Source organism: Lissotriton vulgaris, chromosome 6, assembly GCF_964263255.1.
Source record: "Lissotriton vulgaris chromosome 6, aLisVul1.2, whole genome shotgun sequence".
Classification (NCBI taxonomy): domain Eukaryota; kingdom Metazoa; phylum Chordata; class Amphibia; order Caudata; family Salamandridae; genus Lissotriton; species Lissotriton vulgaris.
In genome coordinates, this window is record NC_141694.1 from 1,356,740,037 (window position 1) to 1,356,764,893 (window position 24,857).

Below are 24,857 nucleotides of genomic sequence, written 5' to 3' on the forward strand. Positions count from 1 at the left end.
AATTGCAGTTCTGCCTAAAATCAAATAAAAAAATAAATGTACAGTTCTCCCTAACTGCTATGAAAAAATGTAGAAAAATTATAAACTACATTTCTCAACCTACTGACACTTTAATAAAGTGTAATAGGTAAAGAACAACAATAAAACCTACAACTTATCTACATCTAAGACACTAGTCCAGAGCGCTGCAGAACGCACACAAAACGTGCTGAAAACTACATGGCTGCCTGTCACCCTTAGTAAACACAGCCACTAACCAATCACATACTGCCTTATGTGCATGTACCGCGGTACACCCCAAACGCACCGCAGTATACTGTGACACAATATATAACTAAGTATAATAAAAATTATAGCTTTACCTGTCTGATGCTTTGCAGCTGCTTTTTAAGTTGTTCTGCAACCAGTCCTCTTCAGGTTTTTGTTCTCTTTTCTTTTCCATGTTGACTGTTTCTCCCATGGTTCCTTTCTGTTTTCCCAATCTCATGTGTTCCTGTCATGTGTTGTTTTGATGTTATTTCCTTTTCCTGTTCATTTCCTATGTAAAGACTTAAGTGTTTTTGGAGGGTGACAAAAATAAGGACTCACTAGATATTCGGTGTGATGCCATAGTTTAAAAAATATTCCTTTACTGAATTTTTGAAAATCAAAAACACTCTATTTAGTGGTCACTAATCAATTTGCAAGTGGCTAGCGACTCACAGTTTTTTAGAACATCTGACCCCAGGTCTTGGGCATGGACAATTCTTTAAATGAATGGCCTTGTACACCAGTCTGTAGATCCTAAATTTAATTCGGTCTTTAGGTGGGAGCCAATGTGAGTCTTTTCGTATTAGTGAGATGTATACCATTTTTAGCTAATAAGTGGTTTTCAAAATTTATTTTGGAATTAATTAATGGGTGAGCAGAAGTACTCGGGTTGCCAGTGTTTAATCATCCTAAGTTGATGAATAGCATAATAACTTTGGTTAATATGTGGACCGAGCAAGAGAGAGGAATTGAAGCCCAATGATTCTGCTTATGGAAGGAGAAAGTTCTTAATCTATAATTGGTCTATTAATTTGTGGATTAAGCATTAATAAGTTATGTTCTACTTGTACTACATGCAAAATATGGTTTATATGAAACTGACCAGTTCCTTAATAGATTTATATTTAGGTCCCAAAAATGAATTGGAATGATTGACAACAACTACCAGATTTCCTTGAAGTTAACATGATTTTTCAATGATCCTAATAAGCTTCCTACACAGACCCCATTTACCCTCGTGAAATTTGCTAAACTTGCTTATTTTGTGCAGAAATGGAAATACCCTGTTTTTGCATTAATCCAAGTTTGTTTGTTGTTGTTCAATTTTTAACAGACATCCTCTGATGAAGACAATGCATACCTGGAGAAAATTAAGATGCTGCAGAAGGAAAACATGCAACTCAAAGCTAAAATAAAGGAAAATGATGTTGCCATTTCGAAATTAAATCAATTAATTCAAGAAAAGGTATTCTACATGCTAATGAATTACCAGTCTTACCGTAAGGTTGCTTGTAGAGGGGCACATCCGGAACAAGGCTAATTTAGGGCAGAAGGATGACCCAAGAAAAGGTGGCATTGGATGAATGACTAGTGGAATTGGTGACAGATGTCTAATGACTTTCTACAAGGTTGATGGGTAGCTGTTCAGGTTAATAGGTTGGACGTGGTGTTCCGGATTCTGATATCTGCACGGATATGCATATTTCACTGAATTGAACCTTTGTTTCTTTAGAGTGGGTAAAGTGAAATTAGTAGTTGGCGAAGCCCACAATTACAAATTCAACTTACCTACTGGGAAATGAGTTACAATGTTCTAGATCAAGAGGCATAAACATTTTGCATGTCCAGTTCCTAGTTAAATAACATATCTGATGCCTCTGTCAGTTTCCCATTCAAATACAAAATTTCTGCAGATTTAAATCCTGGAGAGAACTCCTGCCAGCTATCTTGAATTTAACCTGATCTTAGTGTGTTTTACTTATGGAAGGGAAAAATCTAAGCAGACAGTAGAGAAAATGTAGCATTGCTATGGAAGACAATACACCCAATTACTATTTGTTTATCTCTTTCTAAACCCCATCATTACTTGTCTGATCTGCGATACTAATAAAACAACGTAGCACTTGGTTTTAGTGGTAATAGCAGAAATGTGTGGAGTACCAACTACAGCACATTTCGGCCATTGCACAATTTTTTGAGTGATGCGGAAATAATTCATTTTAACCTAGGAGTTCATCACAGTAAAGAGCTGGTGATAAAAATATTGCCGTACAGAAAGCAACATGAGAGGAGCTGTTGTTATTGCAAAATATTTTAAATTTTTCCTGTGAAACGCTCCAAATCCAGGAGTATGGTGTAATGTGGTTTTATTAAACCATATAGGTATGAACCCTGGATTTAGACCTCGAAGATTTACATAAGTTGTGTATTGCACTGGAAATCCTGAAATTTCCAAAAAGATTTGTGCTAGTGAAAGGCTTGTAATTATGTGAAAAGTCACTTATCAGGCCAGTGTCAGGAAAAATGTGTTGGGCTAGTGCGGCAGTTTTTAACTTGTGGTACGGTAAACGCCTACTTTGGGGGTATTTAGAAAATTAAATAATGTTAACCGATTAATAACGTATACATAAATAAAGTGATAAACTTGTAAAATTGAAAATTTTAAAACATTCTGTAAATGTGGAGGAATTTAAAATTGGAGGCTAAAAATTACGTTTGTATCAATAGCTTGCATCCTGGGAGCACAGAATGACAGAAGGTGGTTAAAGGTGAAGTGAGAGGTTGAATGGGGAGAGTTCGTAAATTGTAAAAAGGGGTGATAGAAGTGGACTGCAAATTGAGAGAGGGATCCGGGATTAGTAGAGGAGAGGGGGTGAGAGGAAAGCGGCATAGGTAAACTGCTTAACTCTGCACAAGACCGCCAGGGTGAGGTGAGCTTCTAATGTGGCAGCACGTATTCCTGTGGAGTGGAAGGCCCATCACAAAGGTTAAATAGACATCTTTCTGATGTTAATTGCTGTACTTTGGTTATAAACTGGTACTGATAGGGTGAAATCGTTTCTCAGTCTTACTGTGTGTAAAAATAATTTAGCAATGCTAAACCAAAATACGAGGCATCACATAACATTATTTACATTTTTACCACACAATTTGGGCAAGCCTGTTGTGTAATTTGGTCCTCACCTGCCACATAATTCCAGTAGCCCTGCCTACAGTTTAAGATATTTTTGTCAGGAGGGGGTCCTTATGCCTGAAGATGTTGAGGGGGGGTCTCGGCATTTTAAAGTTTGAAGACCTCTGCTCTAGAGACACTCCGCAACCACGCCATGCAGCAGGCACGAGTCTGACTCAGAGGCCCCGCTGCCTGTCACGCATTCTTTGCAGCAGGCATATTAACCATCTACACTACCTTAGGTAAGTGAAAACTGCCCTAGACAAAACTCCCTTCGCTCCACAGCAGGTTCATTAATAAATCATCAGAGTTAATTTGACAATTATATTGTTGCCCGAAAACTACTGAATGTACAAGGAACTTTGCAGTGATTTTAAAACTGCTTCACTGCTATAAAACCGGCCCCAATAACAAAACCTGCCCCCCATCCTTCTAGTCTCCCGGGGAAATGCACACCCGATGCCTGGGATGGCTAATTTCAGCCTTGATAGTGTTAAAAACAGACAATGTCTTGTTGACCAGTCCACCAGCACTGACCTGCGTATGCATGCTTTGGCTACACTGATGCAGTGTTCGACATAAAACAATGGAAATTAATGTGTTATTCACATTGCTTAAACGATGGCTAGACCGCTAGAAGAGTTGAACTTGAAATAAGTGCTCTTTAACCATCATTTCTGAAGTTTTGTGGGGCATTTAAAAATCTTCAAAAAACAGGTAATCTTATCTTACTTTACTTGTTACTTCTGTTAGAGGTTTGCCAGGGCCTGCAGTTCACAGAAATCACAACGACCAGCACCACCAGCAGGGTAGTTGGAGAGAGGAGTCTAGTTGATTCGATGTGATGACTCAATCAGTCTCACTCTCACATGACCCCACCAGCCTGCAGCCCGACTGTCCGACTCAGTCAGAGAGAGACAATTAAGTGAGCAAGTCACTTATGGCCAGATCCCGAAATTGTATTGATTCTAGTCAGTTACTCTCGAGTCTTGACACCCAGCAACCACCCAGCAGGCACAAGTCCGACTCAACTCCTAAGTCATGCCGCGTCAGTGTGGCTTTTATTGCCGCACAGTGGCTGGGCAATCATTTTTGCCAGGACCGTCATCATTGCTAGCACATACGCGCTACCAGACCGGTGGCCCTGGGGCCTGGTCAGCAGTCCCAAACACGATGGTACACATTTGTCACAGACACCATGTCCTCAGCTAGAGTAGGGTGCAGCCGGGGCACGCTTGCACTTACAAACATGTGCTACTAGCTGCAGCACGTGTCGTTAGTCACTGTCCAATCATGCCCAGCCATGCTTTGCGCGCTTCATGCTCGTTCGCTCAGCTTCCTGGCCTAGCCCGGCAGCTGATACATACAATTGATCAAATCAAGGACAGCGCAGTGTTACCATAGCAACGAGTGAGCCGAGTTCTTTCCTCCACCCAGGCCCAGCTTGCAGCCCATCATGATGTCTCTGCAGGCAGAGCTTCAGCACAGCAGTTCAATCAAGCGCTGCTTATACTGAGACTGATTTTATGCCACCAGAGCGGTTGCTAAGGCTTACAAACAGCCAGGGGTGAGGTCGCAATGGGTGGCTTAAGGGTCACTATTGCGACCCCTAATTGATGTCCAATGCTTCAGGCCTCCTTTTGGCCTCCTTTTATTCCACTATCTTGGCTGGGACCTATCTGAACCTCAGACCTAGATGCAAATGCAATGGAGGGGAAACAAAGGCACACAGCTTGTTATCACTTCACAGGTACTTAAAAAAGGCTGTGTACAACTGTAAGAATGTAAGATGTGTTGATCTGTCCCAGAATTTACACAAATAACAATTGAAATGATACTAGTTTGTTTTATTTCTTTTATAGTGCTACTCATCTCAATGCAAGGTGTCAGAACGCTTTACATCGCATGTCTACTTTATATGACAATAAATCATAAGTGTCAAAATTAACGTACAGGATGTGTTACATAAGTCAGTGAGAGTTACAAGGTGTAGGAGTCAAATGTCCCTCATAGCTCAATGTGCTTTATTAGAAGGATTACAATTTATAAACTGCAAGTAACAAAATGATCTCTGCTTTAAAAGCAGTGACCCACTTACTTATATGCATAAAATAGAAATCTGTCATCAAAATGTTAAAAGATGTGCTTTGCACATTGTTGGACCCGTCTGCTTCTGAGAGTCCCCTCACCACTATGATTTATTTTGTTCCCCTGTACCTCCAAAAATTTGTCGCTTTTTATTTTTGTCTACCAGGACTTTTTGTGTGATTGTCTCATGGGGCTAGATGTTCCTTGACACTCAGTTACTCACGAGGTTTCTGGCACCTATGTACAAGGCACCTGGCGAAACCTGTGAGCCTGGAAACTGAGGTTGACAACCTGTGTGTGTGTTCAAACTTAAAATGGTGGACACATATTTCCCTCATGTGAGTGACTCCCATTGGAGCCTACATGAACTTTGGCCTTTTGAGGTTTTGGCGCCCTTTTGCTTGGCGCGCATTCCTGACAGGAATTCCTTTAGTTTCTTCAGGAACACAAAATGGCTGCTCCAGAACCCCAGGATGGTGGCTCTGAAGGACCAGAAAGTACCTCAAAAGTGCCATGTCATGGGCCTACCCAGAGAAGGTTCTAGAACCTTCTGGCTCGTGCTAGCACCCCAGGGCACTGGCTATATAAGGTCCAGTCCCTGGCGGCCATTGGAGATGAAGATCATTCCTGATTCCTGATTTGACCTTGACAAGGAAGGAGTTCTAGACTGACACCAGATTGACACCTGCCCTGTTGACCCCTAAGGCAGCTGGTGACAAAGGCAATAGTGCAGCTAAGGTTGCTGGCGTTGGATGTGACTGGCGTTCCAGTCAACAGCGTGGGCGGTGACCTAGCGCCTGTAGCGCCTGCCCAGCGACCGCCTTGAATTCCCCAAAAGACTGTGGCCAAGTTCGAGTGCCTCTCCGCCCCCCCGGTGGCTGAAGCGGCTGTGGAAGCGAGTCGCTAGGCGAGAGTGACGTCGCCGCGATCGTGATCCCCCCTGAAGTGCCCCCTTCGTGAATAGCGCCTACCGCGAGGAGCTCGGACGTCTCCGAGCCCCATCTGCGAAGAGCGCCTCCTGCGTGGACCGAAGGTGAGGTGGTGCGCCGGGGCGGGGAAGGCCAGCCTGCATTGGGCGGGACTAGCGAGTCAGCCCCTCCTTGTTGACCCGGGAGCTGAAGCTGTGGGCGGGAACCACCCCGAAGAAGGAAGTCGGAGGGAGGTCTGTGGAGCCCCTGCGAGCCCCGTTGCTGGCTAGAGAAGTACTGTGCTTGACTGCATCGTCCGCTACAGCTGATGTGAGGTGGGCCGTGTGTTCCGCTAAAAGACTGCGGTGTGTGAGAGCTAAACAGCGGCATTACTTTGACTGAACTGTGGAGTTTTTGTGACCTCCCCGGCAGCCCGTTCGTCGTCTTAAGACTCTGAACTGGTGCCGCCAGGGTTCTGAGGGTGAACCAGCCCTGTAGGCGAATATTGACCCCCAGCGCCAAGTATAGGTCCTCTCCCGGTGGCAGCCGAGTGTGAATGAGCTGCTAAATGTATTTCCTTGCTTTCTAGATACACGCGTGTGCATCGAGCGGTTACAAAAGAGTCCCAAAAGTAGTTCTGTATCCCGAGAAGCCTGAAAGCCTGTCGGGCTGTCCAACTAACTGTAAGAGTAATCTCTCCTTTCTCCACACTGGAAAAGTGACTGTATTTAAAAGTGATTAATTGGTGGCAGCGATACCAGTCATTGGTGATAACTAAAGTGATATTTAGTCCAGTCATTATTGTGCTAGACATTGCTGATATTTATTGTGATATTTATTCTGGTCATTGATATTATTTATTCTATTTATTCCAGTCATTGCTAAATTAATATTTATTCTACTGTATTCATATCTGCTATTTATCCAGTGTATTTATTCCTTAGAGTCCAACTATTTATTTATTTATGAGAAACCAGTATTCCATTGAACAAATGCTTACCAGAAATGTAACTGTGAAACCCTAAGTGAATTTGCTACAAACCCAGAGAACTTTTATATAAATGAATCGTATTTTTCCATAACAGTGGTGTGGTGTCCTTCTTTTTGTGTGGTGTACAGGGGGTTATTATCGGGTCCAAGCTGGCTTAACACTATAGCCTTCACCTGCCTAGCCACTCGAGTCAAGCTACCTTCCCCCTTTATGCTGGGCTTGCCCGCGCAGGTCCAACACACATCATTTAACATAATAACTCTCTATGCTACTTTGATTCAAAACTGGGACTAGGTAAGACACAGATCTCCCCGGCAAAAGCGTTAACCCTCAGAGTTTCTTACTATTTTTTTATGCTAAGAGATTTACTTTGCACACCTAGATCTCTGCAGCAGGTGCCTTAACACTGTGAAATGTTTTACATGCAGACTTTGCAACCAATTAAGCAGAACAGATTTACTGCCACATTTCTCTTTGTTGGTAATTTATTTGTTATAAAGTTTAAAAAAATAAATGCATAAGTTACAGCCCAGATTTTGCATCAAGTTTGTGTGACTTTTTTGGCACAACCCTGGCACAAAAACTAATTTGTTAAACGTCGTAATGCGCTCAATTGTACTCATGATAAGCCTGCTAAACATATGTTTGAGGTCTAAGATCGGATGTCACTTCTTGTGATATGTAACCACAAAAACCAGATAAATCTGGACTGAGGGAACCAGAGGCATGGGGTACTGGTAGACAGCAGCCTCCAACATAAACTGTGTACCACAATGAGCCGCTCCCAGTCTTTGTGTTGTTAGTGTAAGTGCAGTGTTCAAATTGTTAGTGCTGGCATCTCACAAAAAGTGAAGGACTGGTCGCACACACCACCAGGTGTCATGCTTCATCATTGACCAGTCCTCGCCCTCTAAAAACTTGGTTTGATAGAGGGCGGGCATACACCTGACGACAGGGATGCACTTCTAAACTAAGTGGGGGCCCAAAGAACAATTAAATAAAGAGTGAATTAAAAGGCCATTACGGGTGTCAGCTTGAATGTAATAGTGCCTGCATCCATATGGTAGTTTAAAGAAAGTGTTCAGTGTCATGGGGATATTATTGTCCCCCCACCGCTGTGAAAGAGGTCAACATGTTTCTGCCTGTAGGCCCATATGGGTCCATGGCATTCTTCAGGACCATATGATAACGGGCTCCGCTCTTACCACAATATGGCCAGAGGGTTCCACTTAGTGGGGTGATAACGATCACGCTCCACTATGAAATGGCTAGTTCTCTTCCAGGGGATCCTCATCAATAGTCATAAGCATTAGAATATTCCCGCCCATGCGCGGGACCCCAGAAACACTATATTATATGTGCCCCACATATTATACTCATATATATATACAAAGTTGCATAAACATAGGTGAAAGACTGACATGATGTAACATATTGCAAGTCATGAAACTTTTCTATGTCCACACATGAGGGTTAAACATGTAACCATAACAACCCTGGGCCAATTGAAACTTGTAACACATCTAACACCTGAGTAACCATGTAACATTCATGTGTATTTAAAGTGTAACAAAATGACAATGCAGATGTAGTGAACAAGGCGGGAGCAAGCCGCCGAAACGCGTCTACGCAGCAAATGAGCCATTAAATATCGTTTGGATTATGATTCACGGAGTCAGCGCCTTATTTTGATGGGAAGTTCGGTTTGGTGTCGATAATAAGGGTTTAGTGTCCTGGAAACCCTACGCTGACCCTCCTCGTTTTGGATGCGCTGTGTTTACAAGGACAATCAAGTGGTGGAACTTTTTGGAAAAAAGACACACAGCGCCCCCCGGAATCGTAACTAACGGAGGACCCGAGTAACCTGCGAAACCAGCACGAGACTGACTGTCTGAGGGTTTACGATCGCTGGAGAGTAATCGGAGACTGTCAGGTAAGACGGCGTGTGCTGGAAGTAACAGGGAGCGGGCTAGTTAACTTGATTCATGGGAGAGAGAGCCCGACAGTGAGAAGCGAATCACACGGGCAGTGAATCTTTGCAAATAATTGTTAATTGATCAAAGCTCCTAAATGGCTGCAGAATGGGAGAGGGAAAGAGAAGAGGCAGCACTGAACGTGTTTACAGACACGGACACGGGCAAAGGCGGTGGCAACAGAGCAACAGCCCAACCACAACCACAACCAACTGAAAAAGATGAAACCAAGAAATTATTGACAGAACTAGAAAAACTCCGAAAAAAAGAGGTGGCCAAATGGTGGGAAGTGAAATCGCTCACCAGATATCTTGATGTGGGGAGAGTACCCAGGGGACTGAGAATTTTGGTAGCCCCGACGTACGAAGACCCCGACCCCGAAATGCTCCAGATGTGGGCGGATAACAGTGCACAATCTTCCACCAACATGCTGAAAATACCGGTGAAATTTGCGGCAAGTGACAGAGCCAAAATGATAACGCGAATTGAAGAAATAATGAAAAAATTGGACGAAAAAGAGAACAAAGATGAAATCACAAGCGGTTTGAAAGAAATACAAACCAGGATCACAAAACATGAAAGTGACATCAAAGAAAGAAAGGCTATAAAATTCCAGAGAGATCGGAATGATTACATGAATGGAAGAATATACACGTTTGCTAGGAAGTATGATCAAATAAGAAACCAAATGCCTAAACCAACGACAAGTAACCAGGGGGCCGGAGCTGAACAGAGCGAAAATGAAATAAGCTCGGAATACGAGACAGACGCTGAAAGCAATCCCAGCGCAGGAACTACTGGTCCCCCACCAACACCAGCAGAAGAACTAGCTTTTTTACGGATACAACGCCTCAGAACACTAAGACCACGACTACAGTCGAGACAGGAGGAAGGAGGTGGCCAAACAAATCGGAAGAAACAACAACAAAAAGCAGGCGGAGAAAAAATAGACGCTGGGGAAAATCAAACAGGAAAGCAAACAAAACAACCATACAGACGCAACCGACGACGATAATGGCAGGAGACAACACTGTAATCAATTTAACGAACCTAGAACTCTCGCAACAAGAACTGGATATTTTATCTTTGGGCCTATCTTACTGTAGTAACACAAACTTTGATTACGCTCAAACCCGAATAGATTTGTTCATGTATGTCCGAAAGTTAAAACTTCAGAAATATTTCTATCAAAACCAACAAGCAAATGAAGTTCCGGAACAGGAACAACAAGAACACATCCTAAGTGTAGCGAATATGGAAGCATTGCAGGATTTGATAGATCTTGAACAAGATAACAACACTGTCCTAATCAGCCCCAGTGGAGCAGCGGCAAATTCAGAAATAGACATCTGTCAAAGAATCAAAACTGGTTTCAAACCAAAATCAGTGTTCATGCCGATAATGCCCAAAGATGGACTGGACATGTTTTCAGAATGTGTGATCAAAGACCTAAAGGAACTATCCATAAAAAGTACAAGAGAGGGCGTGGCAAATAACAACGACCAAATGAGAAAATATAACAACTTAATGACAAAAATTAAAGCAAGATCAGACATAGTGGTGAGATGGTCAGACAAGGGGGGCAACATAGTCTTGTGGCCATTGGAAATGTACAACCAGGAAGCACTCTCTCAACTTCAAGATCGAGAATGCTATACAAGAATAAGTCCAACACACATCGTAGGCTTACAAGAGAAATACCACAATGAACTATACAGGTGGAAAGGCATGGGCCTGTTGAGTAAACAAGAGTTTGAGTACCTGAAAAACGACTATCCAGTTACTCCTCAACTATACTTAATCCCTAAAATTCACAAAAACAGCAGTGTGCCACCGGGCAGACCCATTATATCTGCAATAGGGAGTCTATTTGAAAAGACAAGCATTTTCATAGATCATTTCCTACAGCCGGAGGTGAGGGCTTTACCTGCTTATTTGAAAGATACTGGGGATTTCTTAGCCAAAATCTATGATGTGGAATGGAAAGACAACTACTTGTTCATGACCCTAGATGTACAATCCTTGTACACCAGCATTCGACACAAGGACGGCCTCAATGCCCTGAAACATTTCCTTGGAAAAAGACCAATAAACCTTTTCGAGCACACCCGCATGATTCTAGAAATGACGGAATGGTGTTTGACCAACAACACCTTCATATTTGGCAAACTTCATTACAAACAGATGCAGGGTTCTGCTATGGGCACTTGCTTCTCCCCCAGCTATGCGAATCTGCATATGGGCTGGTGGGAGGAGCAAGTCTTGCAAGTCACTCACGCAGAAACAATAACCAATAACATTGTAATGTACAAACGCTTTATCGATGACATTTTTATTCTGTGGCAGGGCAGTCTTGAAAGTGCGGAAAAATTCGCCAAGGAATTGAATGAAAATGCACTGAACTTGAAATTCACATGTAATGTTAGTCCTGATACTATACAATTCCTTGATGTTGAGTTATTTGTGATGAATAATGGTATACAGACACGCACATTTAGGAAACCCACAGCAGGCAATACGATCTTACACGCGCAAAGCTTTCACCCGACACCTCTGAAACAGTCTATCCCATATGCTGAATGCCTCAGGATGACAAGGAACTGTAGCACACAAGAAGAACTGACAAAAGCTAAAAAGAACCTTTTCACTAGGTTAAGAAACAGGGGGTACACTGAGAAAACCTGTAGGGGGGCTGAGGCCAAGTGTGAAAGTAAAACAAGGCAGGAACTCATATTCCCTCCTAAAAACAAGAACATTCCTGTAACAAATGAGCGACAGCCACCTAGGCTAATAACAGGATACAACAGGTACCACACCAATCTCCGCAGAATTCTCAGAAGACACTGGCCATTAGTACACAACGATCCTACTATTGGCCAGTTGGTGGGCAAAGGTCCTCTGGTAACCTATAGAAAAGCAAAATCCATGCGCAGTGAGCTGGTGTGCAATGCCCCAGTAATCAAAAAACAAACGAATTGGTTACAGAACCAAAAAGGCTTCAAGAAATGCAGCAAATGCAAAGCCTGCAACCATGGGATAAACACTACCAAAGTCAGTATACCATTTAGACACAAACCATACACCATAAGAGCACAATACTCGTGCAAAACCGAATTTGCGGTGTATGTGTTGACATGTGTCTGTGGCAAGAGATATGTAGGTTCCACCATCCACCCAGCACATGTCAGAATACTACAGCACCTGAGGGCAATAGTGAACAAAGACCCTACATACCCAGTAACAAGGCATATCAACCAGCTACATGAAGGTAATGCCCAGAATCTCACATATTATGTCATCGACAGTGTACCAAAGAATGCGAGAGGAGGCAATCGGAAACTAGCCCTACGCCGACTGGAGTCCAGATATATAATCCTTCTGAACTCCAAAATCCCGTTCGGTTTGAACGCGGACGAAGCCCTAAACGTACACCTATGATTCAGTCTGTACTCTAATCATCCCTCAGAACCCATTCCTTAACATCTGCTGTTCTACTACTTAAATTGATTTTAAACCACAAGCACAGCAACAAAATCACCTTTCCTCGTAACTTATCACAAATAGCACCAGGAATCACTTTTAATTTGTGAATTTTACTTATCACCTTTCCAATCACACTAAAACAAGTCACGAGCCAATACTCCACTTGGAGAAGAGAGAAGCCCATGGTGTTAAGAATTGCATTAACTAGTTGCGCCAGTATGTAAATGCTTGACATGAATAGTACATACAGCATTTAACTTAGCTGACGCTAGATATGGGGTAATGATTGACTGTAATACACAGTTAGAATACTGCTATGTATGTATATTATCAAGCGTATATTATCAGAAGTATGGCACATGCGGTAGGGAGCCACATAACCTACTTGGGTCTGTACTCCTCGCACCAGTCCTACGAGCATGTCCTCACACTGAAATCCACGGAGGTGTGTTTCCAGCATCACCATTACTGGCCACTAGTGCAACCAGTAGTTATCAGTTAACCAATGGCAGACAGTACACGAGTGCATATGACTTGTAAATAGTGTGGACGCACGTTTTCATGTTATTTAATTATTTTATTTTAAAAGTGTTCTCAAATTTCATGAACTATACAAGTGTGAGGTTTAACACATGTAACAATGAATTACTGAGACCGCTTTGCAATGTGGTTCAAATGAGCGTTACAAAGTTGCATAAACATAGGTGAAAGACTGACATGATGTAACATATTGCAAGTCATGAAACTTTTCTATGTCCACACATGAGGGTTAAACATGTAACCATAACAACCCTGGGCCAATTGAAACTTGTAACACATCTAACACCTGAGTAACCATGTAACATTTATGTGTATTTAAAGTGTAACAAAATGACAATGCAGATGTAGTGAACAAGGCGGGAGCAAGCCGCCGAAACGCGTCTACGCAGCAAATGAGCCATTAAATATCGTTTGGATTATGATTCACGGAGTCAGCGCCTTATTTTGATGGGAAGTTCGGTTTGGTGTCGATATATATATATATATATATATATATATATATATATATATATAAAAACATGCAATAGCAGCCAAATAACATCAGTGCTGAAATACGCTGTGAAGAATTTCCACCATACATGAATAATGTGCATTAGAAACATGAGAAACAACACCAAAGATTGTTTAGAAACTGTTTTAATGCTCAGATAGCAGTAGAAATTCTTATAACTCACTGAAAGCATAGAAAGCTCCCAGGCTGCATTGCAAATACACAGTCTAAAAAGACTGAAAAGCTAACCTGTAGCTGCATGTAATATAAAACTGACACCCTGCCTTTAAGGCACTCATGACCCTCTGTATCCCATCATGCCTCAGGGGTGACAGTTAGGTCAGTTGTTCTTTCCGGCTCCTTCAGGAAGGATCCTGGTTACACAGCTCCACTAATTTCTGTTTTTCTGACAGAAAATTACTTCACTTTTAACAACTTTTTTACTTACTTTGACATCTTACATCTAGTCAAGTAAGAAACTGTCTTTTTAAATCAGTTTTAGTGAGCATTTTCAACTGAGAATGCCTTCACTTTTTGACAAATGTACTTCTTGTGGCAACAAGAAGGCAAAATCAGACAACCACGACGTTTGTATCCTGTGTCTGCCTGAGGAACATGATCCAGGCACCTGTCCTCACTGCAAGTATCTGTCTGGAAAAACTCTCAAAGACAGGGAGAGGATTCGCATTTATGGCCTGGCTCATAGATCATCCAGAGGAAGGTCTCCGGTGAAGAAGGGCTCCAAGAAGGCTAGAACATCTTCAAAAGAAAAGTCTTCACACCCTTCAGCTTCAGCGTCTGGCTCGGCGCTGAGGAAAGAACCACCAATGGGTCATTCATCTTCAAAACTACCGTCGACGGCGGGCTCGGTGTCGAAAAGAAGACCAGGTACGTCGACGACGTCGAAAAATCCAGCTCCGTCGTCGAAATCCCCTCCGCCGTCGTCAACCCGGCGACGATCGGCATCGAGGTAGGTCACTCCTCCGCCGTCGTCAACCGGGCAACGTTCGGCGTTGAGAAATGTGACTCCGCCACCGTCAACGAGGCGACGGTTGCCGTCGAGGGAGGTCACTCCTCCGCCGTCGTCATCCAGACGACGACCGTCGTCGAGAAGTGTGACCCCTCTGCCGTCGTCTAAGAAACAACGTTCGGCGTCGAGGACCAAGACCCCTCCGCCGCCAACAACTAAACATCGATCAGCGTTGAGGAGGAAGTCTCCGTCGACGAGGGTGGCCAATACCCCTCCGCCGTCGTCGCACAGGCATTCAACGTCGAGAGAGAGGGCTCCGTTGACGGCTGGTCAACGCCGTTCGGCGTCGAGGGAGGCTCCGCCGTCGGCTGCTCATCGCCGTTCGGCGTCGCGGGACCGTAGATCCTCACATCGATCGCCGTCGAGACATTCGACGTCAAGATTGATGGTCCCCCCGACTCCCCAGAGGCATTCGACGTCGAGAGAAAGGCATTCGATGCCATACTGTTCGACGTCGAGGCATTCAGAAAGAGCTCGATAGTCGTCGAGGAACTCTGTGATCATGGTTACGGAGTCAGCTTCTCGCCATTCCACGTCACAGTCTTCTGGCTCCTCGACAACATCCTCAAGATCCAGAAGTCCTGTCTGCAGATCCCCTGTGCGGCAGCCAGATCCTTTGGCTGCGGAGGTCAGACTGTCACCTAGATGGTACAAGTCATTGGACCATTGGAGAGAATCAGGGGCTGCCAGACGTATGCAAGAGTATGTCAGTCCTCAGCACAGATCTCCTTTACAGAGGCTGGTGGAGGAATTGGACAGACGCAGTCCTCCCAGGCGCCAAGCAAGCAAGTCACCTGTGAGAAGTCCAACCAGATCCCGCTCTCCCAGAAGGGAAGATCCGGTTAGATCGCGTTCTCCCAGAAGAGAAGAACACCCAAGAGGATCACGGGAGAGGAGACACGGTGCTCACCGTAGACGTCGAAGAACTCCGTCTACGTCATCTACTTTTTCTACCTGGTCTTCCAAGAGGGATTACTCTCCCACACTGATGGATAGCCCCGTTTCTAGATCCTCTCCAGTGGATGACATTGGCACTTATTTAGATGTCCTACAAAGGGGAGCTCAGAAGCTGTACATTGAAATGTCTGTCCCCCAGGTGGCTACAACAGTTATTTTTGAAACTTTGCACAAAAAATCTGTCTCTCGTCCGCTGCTGCCTTTAGTCCCGGGGATTATGGATCCGGTCAAGGACGTTTTTCTAACTCCAGCAACCATCAAAGCGGTGCCGGCCCGCATTCAGAAGAAGTATAAACCAGCTTCCTCCGACCCAGTTTTTGTAAAATCTGACCCTCCAGCAGACTCTGTGATAGTGGCAGCTGCAAGGAAGACGCATGCAATGGCTGCTTCCTCTTCAGTACCACCAGATAAGGACAGCAAATCACAGGACTCATGGGGTCGCAAGGTTTGCAATTCAGCTGCCCCCACGCTGAAGGTCTCCAGTGCGGCCGCACTGTTGGGTAGATACGATAGAGCCTTATGGGACTCCATGGAAAGGCTCAAGTCCAAGCTACCAAAAGAGGACCAAAAGGACTTCGAAGAGACAATGATGGAAGGATGTCTGGTGGCGAACCAGTTGATAAGCACTGCAGCGGACGGTGCAGTTCTTGTGGCACATTTCTACTCACATGGGGTTTGTGCCAGGAGGTTGGTTGCGTCTCACCGGGCTGAAGCCGGATGCTCAGCAGCGCATCCTAAATCTTCCTTTTTCGGGGTCCTCTCTCTTCGGAGAACATGCTGAAGAAGAGATGACCCGTATGAGGACAGAGCTGGATACGGTAATAGCGGTGGGTTTGGAAAAGAAAAAAGAGTTCAAACGCCATTTTAAGACCAGCAAGGGAAAAGGGGCTCAACAGAGGGTTCAAACGCCTCAGTGGTCCCAAAATAAGAACCAGGGAAAATCCCAGTTTCAAGACAAATCCAACAGAGGTAGAGGAGGTCACCAGCAGTCCTCTACCACCACGAGAGGAGGAAAGGCCTGAGCAAAGGCTTCCTCTGGCGCCGTTGCCCACTCCACTGGGAGGAAGTGCTTCACAACACCTGGCAAAGTGGGTCAGCATCACAAAAGATCGGTGGGTGCTGAATATACTGCGCAATGGGTACATGCTACGTTTCCGTGCGCTTCCAAAGAACATTCCTCCAAAGAACTCTTGCCCTCACCAGCTAAGCTTACTCAGGAGAGAGGTGAAAATCTTGCTACAAAAAAGAGCTATAGAGGAAGTTCCCCCCTCCCAAAGGGGAAAGGGAGTTTTCAAATAGAATCCACTCCTCGTGTTGTGGGTGTGGTCTCCGCATTGGGGAGCACCCTACTGGTTTTTAGGTCCCCTTACACACCAACAGGCCCCTTGGTGTCATGCTTCATCATCGGGGTCATCGTACCCCTCTACTGGGTACGGCGTGCTGCAACCTACGGGTGCGTGGGAGCACTTGATAGACTATGTGTGGTGCAGGTGAGTGGTTGTTTTTGTGAGTGTATGGTGGGGTTTTAAAACTAAGTGTAAGTTAAAAAAGACCTGGCTCGTGGGGTGACTAAAAATTATTTAATAAGCCCCCGGGCTGGTGCTATTAAAATGAAAAAGTGGGAGGTTGTGCCGCAGTCAATGTGCGTTACCTCCTTTCTGTGTGTGTCGACATGTTTCGGTGTAAAAACACCTTCTTCAGGACGGGGTACACAAATCCCCACCTTACGTTTCTCTAACTCGTATTCAGGATTTTCCTAATAAAAGTGAGAAATATAGTGTAGGGTAAGACAATGTACATAGCAAAAAAACGTTGTTTATTAATCAACCTGTAAAAGAAAAGAAGATAAAGATTTTTTTCTGGTCGTCTACTTCTCTACATCCATAGGCAAAATGGCCAGTGGTTACAGTGTTTCGTGAGCATGCTTGTTCAAAGTGGTCATGTCCTTTTCATGATTGAGGCTTGAGAGGGTAGTATTACCGAACAACGCATGCGTTTGGGGACATGCTTGACACAATGTTGTTACTATTCTCTTTGTAGTGTGCCTACGATGTAGATCAAAAAGAGATTAGTCTAGGTTAACTGACCCCAGGGAATACTGTCATTGAGGCCAGTGGTGCTGGTCCCAAGTCTGAAAACCCATCTTTGTTCCTTCTCGAAGAGTCCTTGCTCAGATGGTAGTTGTTCCACTACTGTCCACTTAATGTCGTTGACACAGTGTTGATTTTCCAAGAAATGCGTGGCCATTTTCGTTGTGGTCTTTTTGCACCGTACATTGCTCTTGTGCTCCCCAATCCGTATTTTTACTGGTCTTTTGGTCATGCCAATGTACTCCAAATTACAAGGGCAGGTAATCATATAGATTACATTCCTGCTGTTGCAGTTCGTTAGTTTCCGTTGTTCCCATTTGGTACCGTTTGCAAAGGTCAGATGTTTACTCTTCTGAGTAATGTGGCAACTTGCACAGTTACCACATGGGTAATGACCTACTAGACCATGTTGAGGGGGTTGTGTTTGTTGTTGCTACGGGCGTGTATGCACCAGCATGTCCTTGAGATTCCTGCCTCGTTTGTGGGCAAATAGTGGTTTCTCAATGTCTAGACTCCCACTCGTTAGGATGCGCCAATGTTTATTTAGGAGTTTCGACACTTCATTGGTTTGGGAGCTGTAGGTGGTTACACAGATTGGCCAGGTGGCTGCCCGGTCAGTCTGGATTTTGTCTTCTAGTAAAGCTTCCAGGTGATTGTTTCTTGCCCTCTTCATGGCGTTGTTGATGATCCTCTCAGGGTACTGTCTTTTTTGTAATTTGTCTTTTAAGCCTTTTGCTTGTGCCCTGTAATCCTGGATGTCCGTACAGTTCCGTCTCAACCGTAGAAATTGTCCATACGGTAGATTAGTTCGTAAATGTCGTGGATAGAAACTGTCAAACCGGAGGAGGCAGTTCCTCGCCGTCGGTTTGAAATGGGTATGGGTATGTAGTTTTCCATCCTTCGGGAAAATGTTGAGGTCAAGGAACACCAATTTCTCTTTCGAAACTGTGTGGGTGAATTTTAGGAAGCGGTTCTGCTGATTCAGCCATTCCATAAACTCTGACACAGATTCTTGATTACCCTCCCATATCACAAGCACATTGTTGATGTACCTCCTCCACGTGTTTATGAGATGTCTATATGGGTTGTTGCTGTGTAGGATTTTGGTACTTTCCAGATGGTGTACGTACAGACCCGCCAGGCTCGGCGCAAAAGTACAGCCCATACTAGCGTAGAAAAGCATCCCCTGTCATCCGTAGGTTGCAGCACGCCGTACCCCGTAGAGGGGTACGATGACCCCGATGATGAAGCATGACACCAAGGGGCCTGTTGGTGTGTGAGGGGACCTAAAAACCAGTAGGGTGCTCCCCACTGCGGAGACCACACCCACAACATTAGGAGTGGATTCTATTTGTTTATTTACATTAGTCTAGGGAGAACGAATCCATTTCGATTTAATTTCTCTCTCTCCCCTTTTTGTTATTGAAAGGGAGTTTACTCCAGGTACTTTCTTGTCCCCAAAAAAGATCAGGAGGACAACTTCAGGCCCATACTCGATCTTCGTCTCCTAAACAAAGTCATTGTCAAAGAGAAGTTCCGCATGCTAGCTCTTCACCAAATATGCCCACATCTTCAAGCCGGAGATTGGATGTGTTCGGTGGATCTGCAAGATGCATATTTTCACATTCCAATTGCACTGCGGCATCGCAAGTACTTGAGGTTTGTCGTAGGAAACAAACACTAGCAATACAAGGTGCTACCCTTCGGGCTCAAGTCCGCACCACGAGTCTTCACCAAATGCATGGCAGTGGTGGCGGCTTTTCTTCACAAGAAGGGACTCTTCATCTATCCGTACCTGGATGACTGGCTTCTAAAGGGGCCATCTCTGGTACGGGTAGCACACGATCTGCAACTTTGCCTGCACCAGTTGCACAGGCTCGGTCTCCATGTAAATCTGGAGAAGTCAGTCCAGCGGCCGACACAGTCCATCCACTTCCTAGGCTCCGTTCTGGACACAAAATTGGGAAAAGCGTTTCCTTCTGAGGAGAGACTTTTTTCCATGAGGCAGAAATGTGGGATTCTACTAGAGTCTCGATGTCCAACAGTCCGACAGGTAGCATCCCTGCTTGGTTCCATGGAGTCCTGCATTTTTCTCATCCCAAACGCCAGGCTGAGAATGCGGCCTCTGCAACCGGCTCTCGAAGACCAGTGGGACCAAGCAACAGGGCGTTGGGACGATCGTATCACTCTTTCCCAAGCAACAAAGGATGCCATCAAATGGTGGACTCGGACGAGGAATGTGCTGATGGGAGTGCCTTTTCACCAACCTCTACTGTCCCAGTCTATAGTGACGGATGCCTCCCTGCAAGGCTGAGGAGCGCACATGGGTCCCCTGCAGATTCAGGGTCAGTGGTCTGCGCAGGAGCAGACGTACCAAGTCAAGTCAAGTCAAGTCAAAGAATTTATATAGCGCACTACATACCCAGAGGGTCTCAAGGCGCTTAGGGGGGGAAGGAGGATTACTTGTCAAATATCCACGTTTTAAGTTGCTTTCTGAATGCTAGGTGGTTCTGGGTAAGGCGAAGGTAAGTGGGGAGTGAGTTCCATGTTTTAGCTGCCAGGTATGAGAAGGATCTACCTCCCATGGTGGTCTTGTTGATGCGAGGTACAGTGGCGAGGGCTTGGCTGGAAGAGCGTAGTTGGCGGGAGGGGGTGTAGAAGGACAGTCGTGAGTTGAGGCATTCTGGTCCGATATCGTAGAGTGATTTGTGTGCGTGGGTTAGAAGTCGGAAAGTGATCCTCCTATTGACGGGTAGCCAGTGGAGGTTTTTCAGGTGACCAGAGATGTGTTCGTTGCGCGGGATGTCTAATATGATCCTGGCTGAGGCGTTTTGGATTCGTTGGAGTTTTTTCTGGAGTTTAGCGGTAGTACCTGCGTAGAGGGTGTTTCCGTAGTCCAGTCGGCTCGTGACCAGAGCATGGGTGACTGTTTTTCTTGTTTCGGTGGGGATCCAGCGAAATGTTTTTTTGAGCATGCGGAGAATGTTGAAGCAGGATGAGGAGACGGCGCTGACTTGTCTGTTCATTGAAAGTGAAGAATCCAGGATAACGCCTAGGTTCCGTGCGTGGTCTGTCGGGATGGGTGCTTTTCCAAGGGCTTCCGGCCACCAAGAGTCGTCCCATGCAGAGGGGGATGTACCTAAGATGAGGACTTCTGTTTTATCTGAGTTCAGTTTCAGACGGCTATGTTTCATCCATTCGGCAACTTCTTTCATTCCTTCGTGTAGGTTGGTTTTGGCGGTGCTGGGGTCATTGGTGAGAGAAAGGATCAGTTGAGTGTCATCCGCGTAAGAGATGATGTTGAGGTTGTGTTGGCGGGCGATGGCCGCGAGGGGGCTCATGTATACGTTGAAGAGGGTGGGACTGAGTGAGGATCCTTGTGGTACGCCACAGATGACTTCAGTGGCCTCGGACTTGAATGGTGGAAGGCGGACTCTCTGGGTTCTTCCAGTGAGGAACGAGGTGATCCATTCAAGTGCTTTTCCTTGTATTCCGATGTTTCTGAGGCGTTGTAAAAGGGTGCTGTGGCAGACTGTGTCGAAGGCTGCAGAGAGGTCGAGGAGGATGAGGGCGACTGTGTCTCCATTGTCCAGTAGAGTTCGAATGTCGTCTGTTGCTGCGATGAGGGCGGTCTCAGTGCTGTGTTTTGCTCGGAAGCCAGACTGTGAGGAGTCGAGGGATTTGTTGGCTTCGAGGAAGGCGGCGAGCTGGTTGTTGACAGCTTTCTCGATGACTTTGGCCGGGAAAGGAAGGAGCGAGATGGGGCGGTAATTTTTGAGTTTGGTGGGGTCCGCTGTGGGTTTTTTCAGAAGGGCGGTGAGTTCAGCGTGTTTCCAGCTTTCCGGGAAGGTGGCGGAGTTGAAGGAGCAGTTGATGACGTCTCGGAGGTGCGGTGCTATGACGGAGTCTGCTTTGTTGAAGATGTGGTGAGGACATTGGTCTGTGGGGGATCCTGAGTGGATGGAGTTCATCAGGCGGATGGTGTCCTCAGTGGAGATTGGGTTCCAATCGTAAAGGGTGTTCAAGGGGGGAGAATGTTCAGCATATGGTTGGGTGGGTTGGTCTCCGGGTTGGTTGTCGAAGCTGTTGTGGATGTCTGCAATTTTGTTGTGGAAGAATAAAGCCAGGGAGTCGCAGAGGGCTTGAGAGGGGGTGATGTCGTTGGAGTTGGCCGAGGGATTGGTAAATTCCTTGACGATGTTGAAAAGTTCCTTGCTGTTGTGGGCGTTGTTGTCTAGTCGATCCTTGAATGCTGTTTTCTTGGCCTTTCGGATTAGTTGGTGGTGTGTGCGGGTGGCGTTTTTGAAGGCGTCCTTGGTGCTAGTGGTTGGGTCTTTTTTCCAGGCCTTTTCAAGGGAGCGGCAGAGTTTCTTGGACTTCTTAAGATCATCGTTGAACCATGAGGCCTTCTTGCTGCCAGGTTTGCTTTGACGTTTTTTCAAAGGTGCTAGGATGTCGGCGCTGTTGGATAACCATAGGGTGAAGTTGGTGGCGGCTTGGTCTGGGTTAGAAGAGTGGGCTGGGGTGTTTAGAAGGAGCGATGAGGAGATCTGGTCGATGGTGATTTTGTTCCAGTTTCTTTGCAAAGTTGGTTGGGGGTGGTTGATGGGTTTCGGCTTGTTGTAGGTGAAGTGAACGCAGCTGTGGTCAGTCCAGAGGAGATCCGTAGTGTGGCTGAAGGAGACGTGATTGCTGGAGGTGAAGATAGGGTCGAGTGTGTGACCTGCGATGTGGGTGGGGGAAGTGACCAGTTGTTTAAGTCCGAGGTTGGCGAGGTTGTCCAAGAGGGTGGAGGTGTTGCGGTCGTTGTTCTTTTCAAGGTGAAAGTTGAGGTCTCCCAGAAGGATGTAATCTTTGGAGGGGAGCGCGTGTGGAGTGATGAAGTCCGTGATGTCTTCACTGAATTTTGCGCGGGGTCCTGGTGGTCTGTAGAGGAGGGTGCCTCTGAGTGTGGTCTTGGGATCGATGTGGATCTGGAAGTGAAGGTGTTCAGAGTTGGCGAGATTGACGTCAGAGCTGGTTGAGATGTAGATTGATTTTTTATGGACGATAGCGATTCCTCCTCCTGTGTGGCCGGTACGGTCCTTGCGTGTGATCTTATATTCTTCAGGGATGGCAATGGTGATGTCTGGGGCGGAGGAAGCGTTCATCCATGTTTCTGTTAGGAAGGCGACGTCTGGAGAGATGGTGTCTAGTAGATTCCATAGGTCAATGGCGTGCCTGTGGACCGATCGGGTGTTGAGAAGGATGCATTGTAGATGGTTAGTGTCGGGAATCTGAGGTGTGATCGTAGCGGAGTTGGTGACGGTACCGGTGAATTTGCAGGAGTAGCATGAGAAAGGTCCATGGGTGTGTCCAGGAGCGGCTTGGACGCAGTTGGGGGAACGGCCGGGGTTAAGGGCTAGGAGGGTGGAGGCATCGTAGGTAATGCGGGAGGGCTGGGCAGCGCGAGGGGCAGGGGGTCTGGCGCTGGGCGCGGTCTAGGCGCGGACGGGCGTAGACGGGCTTACCTTTGGCGCACCTTTGGCGCGAATGGGGCGCGGTCGCTGCGCGTGAACGCTGCGCGCGGGAGCTACTGTCATAAATGGAAGGTGGAGGGGGAGGGGCGAGGGCGGCTCAGCTGGGAGGCGGGGCGGGCTACAGAGGAGCACAACAACAAACAAAATGGAGGCGGAGGGGTGAGCAGAGCGGAGCGCTAGGGGGAAAACGCGCAATCAGCGTGAAAGTGACACAGGCAAATCCAAAGTGCATACAAATAAAGCGGCAACCAAGGCAAACAGTAGGCAATAAATACGAGGCAGTTTTAAAAGCAAAGCAAAGCGCTGCAGAACGATACCAAGCTGGGGAGCGACCACTCAGCCCAAAAGCGAAGAGTGAGTCACAGCGTTTCCAGGGAGTGGAGCGCTGTTTGTAGTCAGTGGGAGGGCGGCTCAGCTGGGAGGCGGGGCGGGCTACAGAGGAGCACAACAACAAACAAAATGGAGGCGGAGGGGTGAGCAGAGCGGAGCGCTAGGGGGAAAACGCGCAATCAGCGTGAAAGTGACACAGGCAAATCCAAAGTGCATACAAATAAAGCGGCAACCAAGGCAAACAGTAGGCAATAAATACGAGGCAGTTTTAAAAGCAAAGCAAAGCGCTGCAGAACGATACCAAGCTGGGGAGCGACCACTCAGCCCAAAAGCGAAGAGTGAGTCACATCAACTTGCTGGAGCTCAGAGCGGTGTTTCTAGCTTTCAAGGCTTTTCTTCCAGCAATCGAGTCCAGCTCAGTTCTAGTTCAGACGGACAATATGACCACCATGTTCTATCTGAACAAGCAAGGAGGCACGCGGTCACGCCCACTCTCCCGGGAGGCTCAAACCATCTGGCACTGTCTTCTCTCTCGAGGCCTCTCAGTAGTGGCGGTGCACCTTCCAGGCAAATTGAACATCAAGGCAGACGCACTCAGCAGGCACTTCGAAGATCAGCCAGACTGGGTGCTAAACGACGAAGTGGTAGAAGAGCTTTTTCGTTGTTGGGGTCGTCCAGCCATAGACTTGTTTGCAGACGAAGAAAACGCAAAATGCCACACCTTCGCGTCAAGGCTCCATCGGCCAGGGACGCAATGGAATGCTCTCCTGATGGATTGGTCGGGAACGTTTGCTTACGCGTTTCCTCCCCTGGCTCTGATTCTGAAGGTAGTCTCCAAACTCCTCAGGTCAAACATGGAGATGATCTTGGTAGCTCCGGATTGGCCTCTGCAGTGGTGTTACCCGGACCTTCTACATCTGTCTGTGTGTCCACACAGACGACTGCCTTGCAGGCCGGACCTGTTCAGCAAGATGAACGGGAGAATACTGCATCCCAACCTCCCATCACTGAACCTAACAGCATGACACCTGAGGTCCTGCAATATGGGCATCTGAACCTGCCTCCCGAATGTATGAACATTTTAAAGGACGCTAAGAGACCCTCCACGAGAGCGTCCTATGCGTTCAAGTGGAAAAGGTTTTACTTATGGTGTAGGGATCATCACCTAGATCCTACTAAAGGGCAGGAGGAGGTAATTCTGCCTTACCTCCTTTCCTTGGCAACTTCTGGATTGAAATATGCTTCCATTAGAGTGC

General features: G+C 46.2%; 1 protein-coding gene across 1 annotated transcript in view; it reads left to right on the forward strand.

The window, feature by feature from the left end:
* The window catches only part of LOC147708874 (uncharacterized), a 166,060-nt gene that overhangs the window by 94,167 nt on the left and 47,036 nt on the right, over positions 1–24,857 (forward strand). Inside the window, exon 3 of the mRNA XM_086925405.1 lies at positions 1,364–1,495. Within this exon, the coding sequence (XP_086781531.1) occupies positions 1,364–1,495 (132 nt within the window). The remainder of the gene's footprint in view (positions 1–1,363; positions 1,496–24,857) is intronic.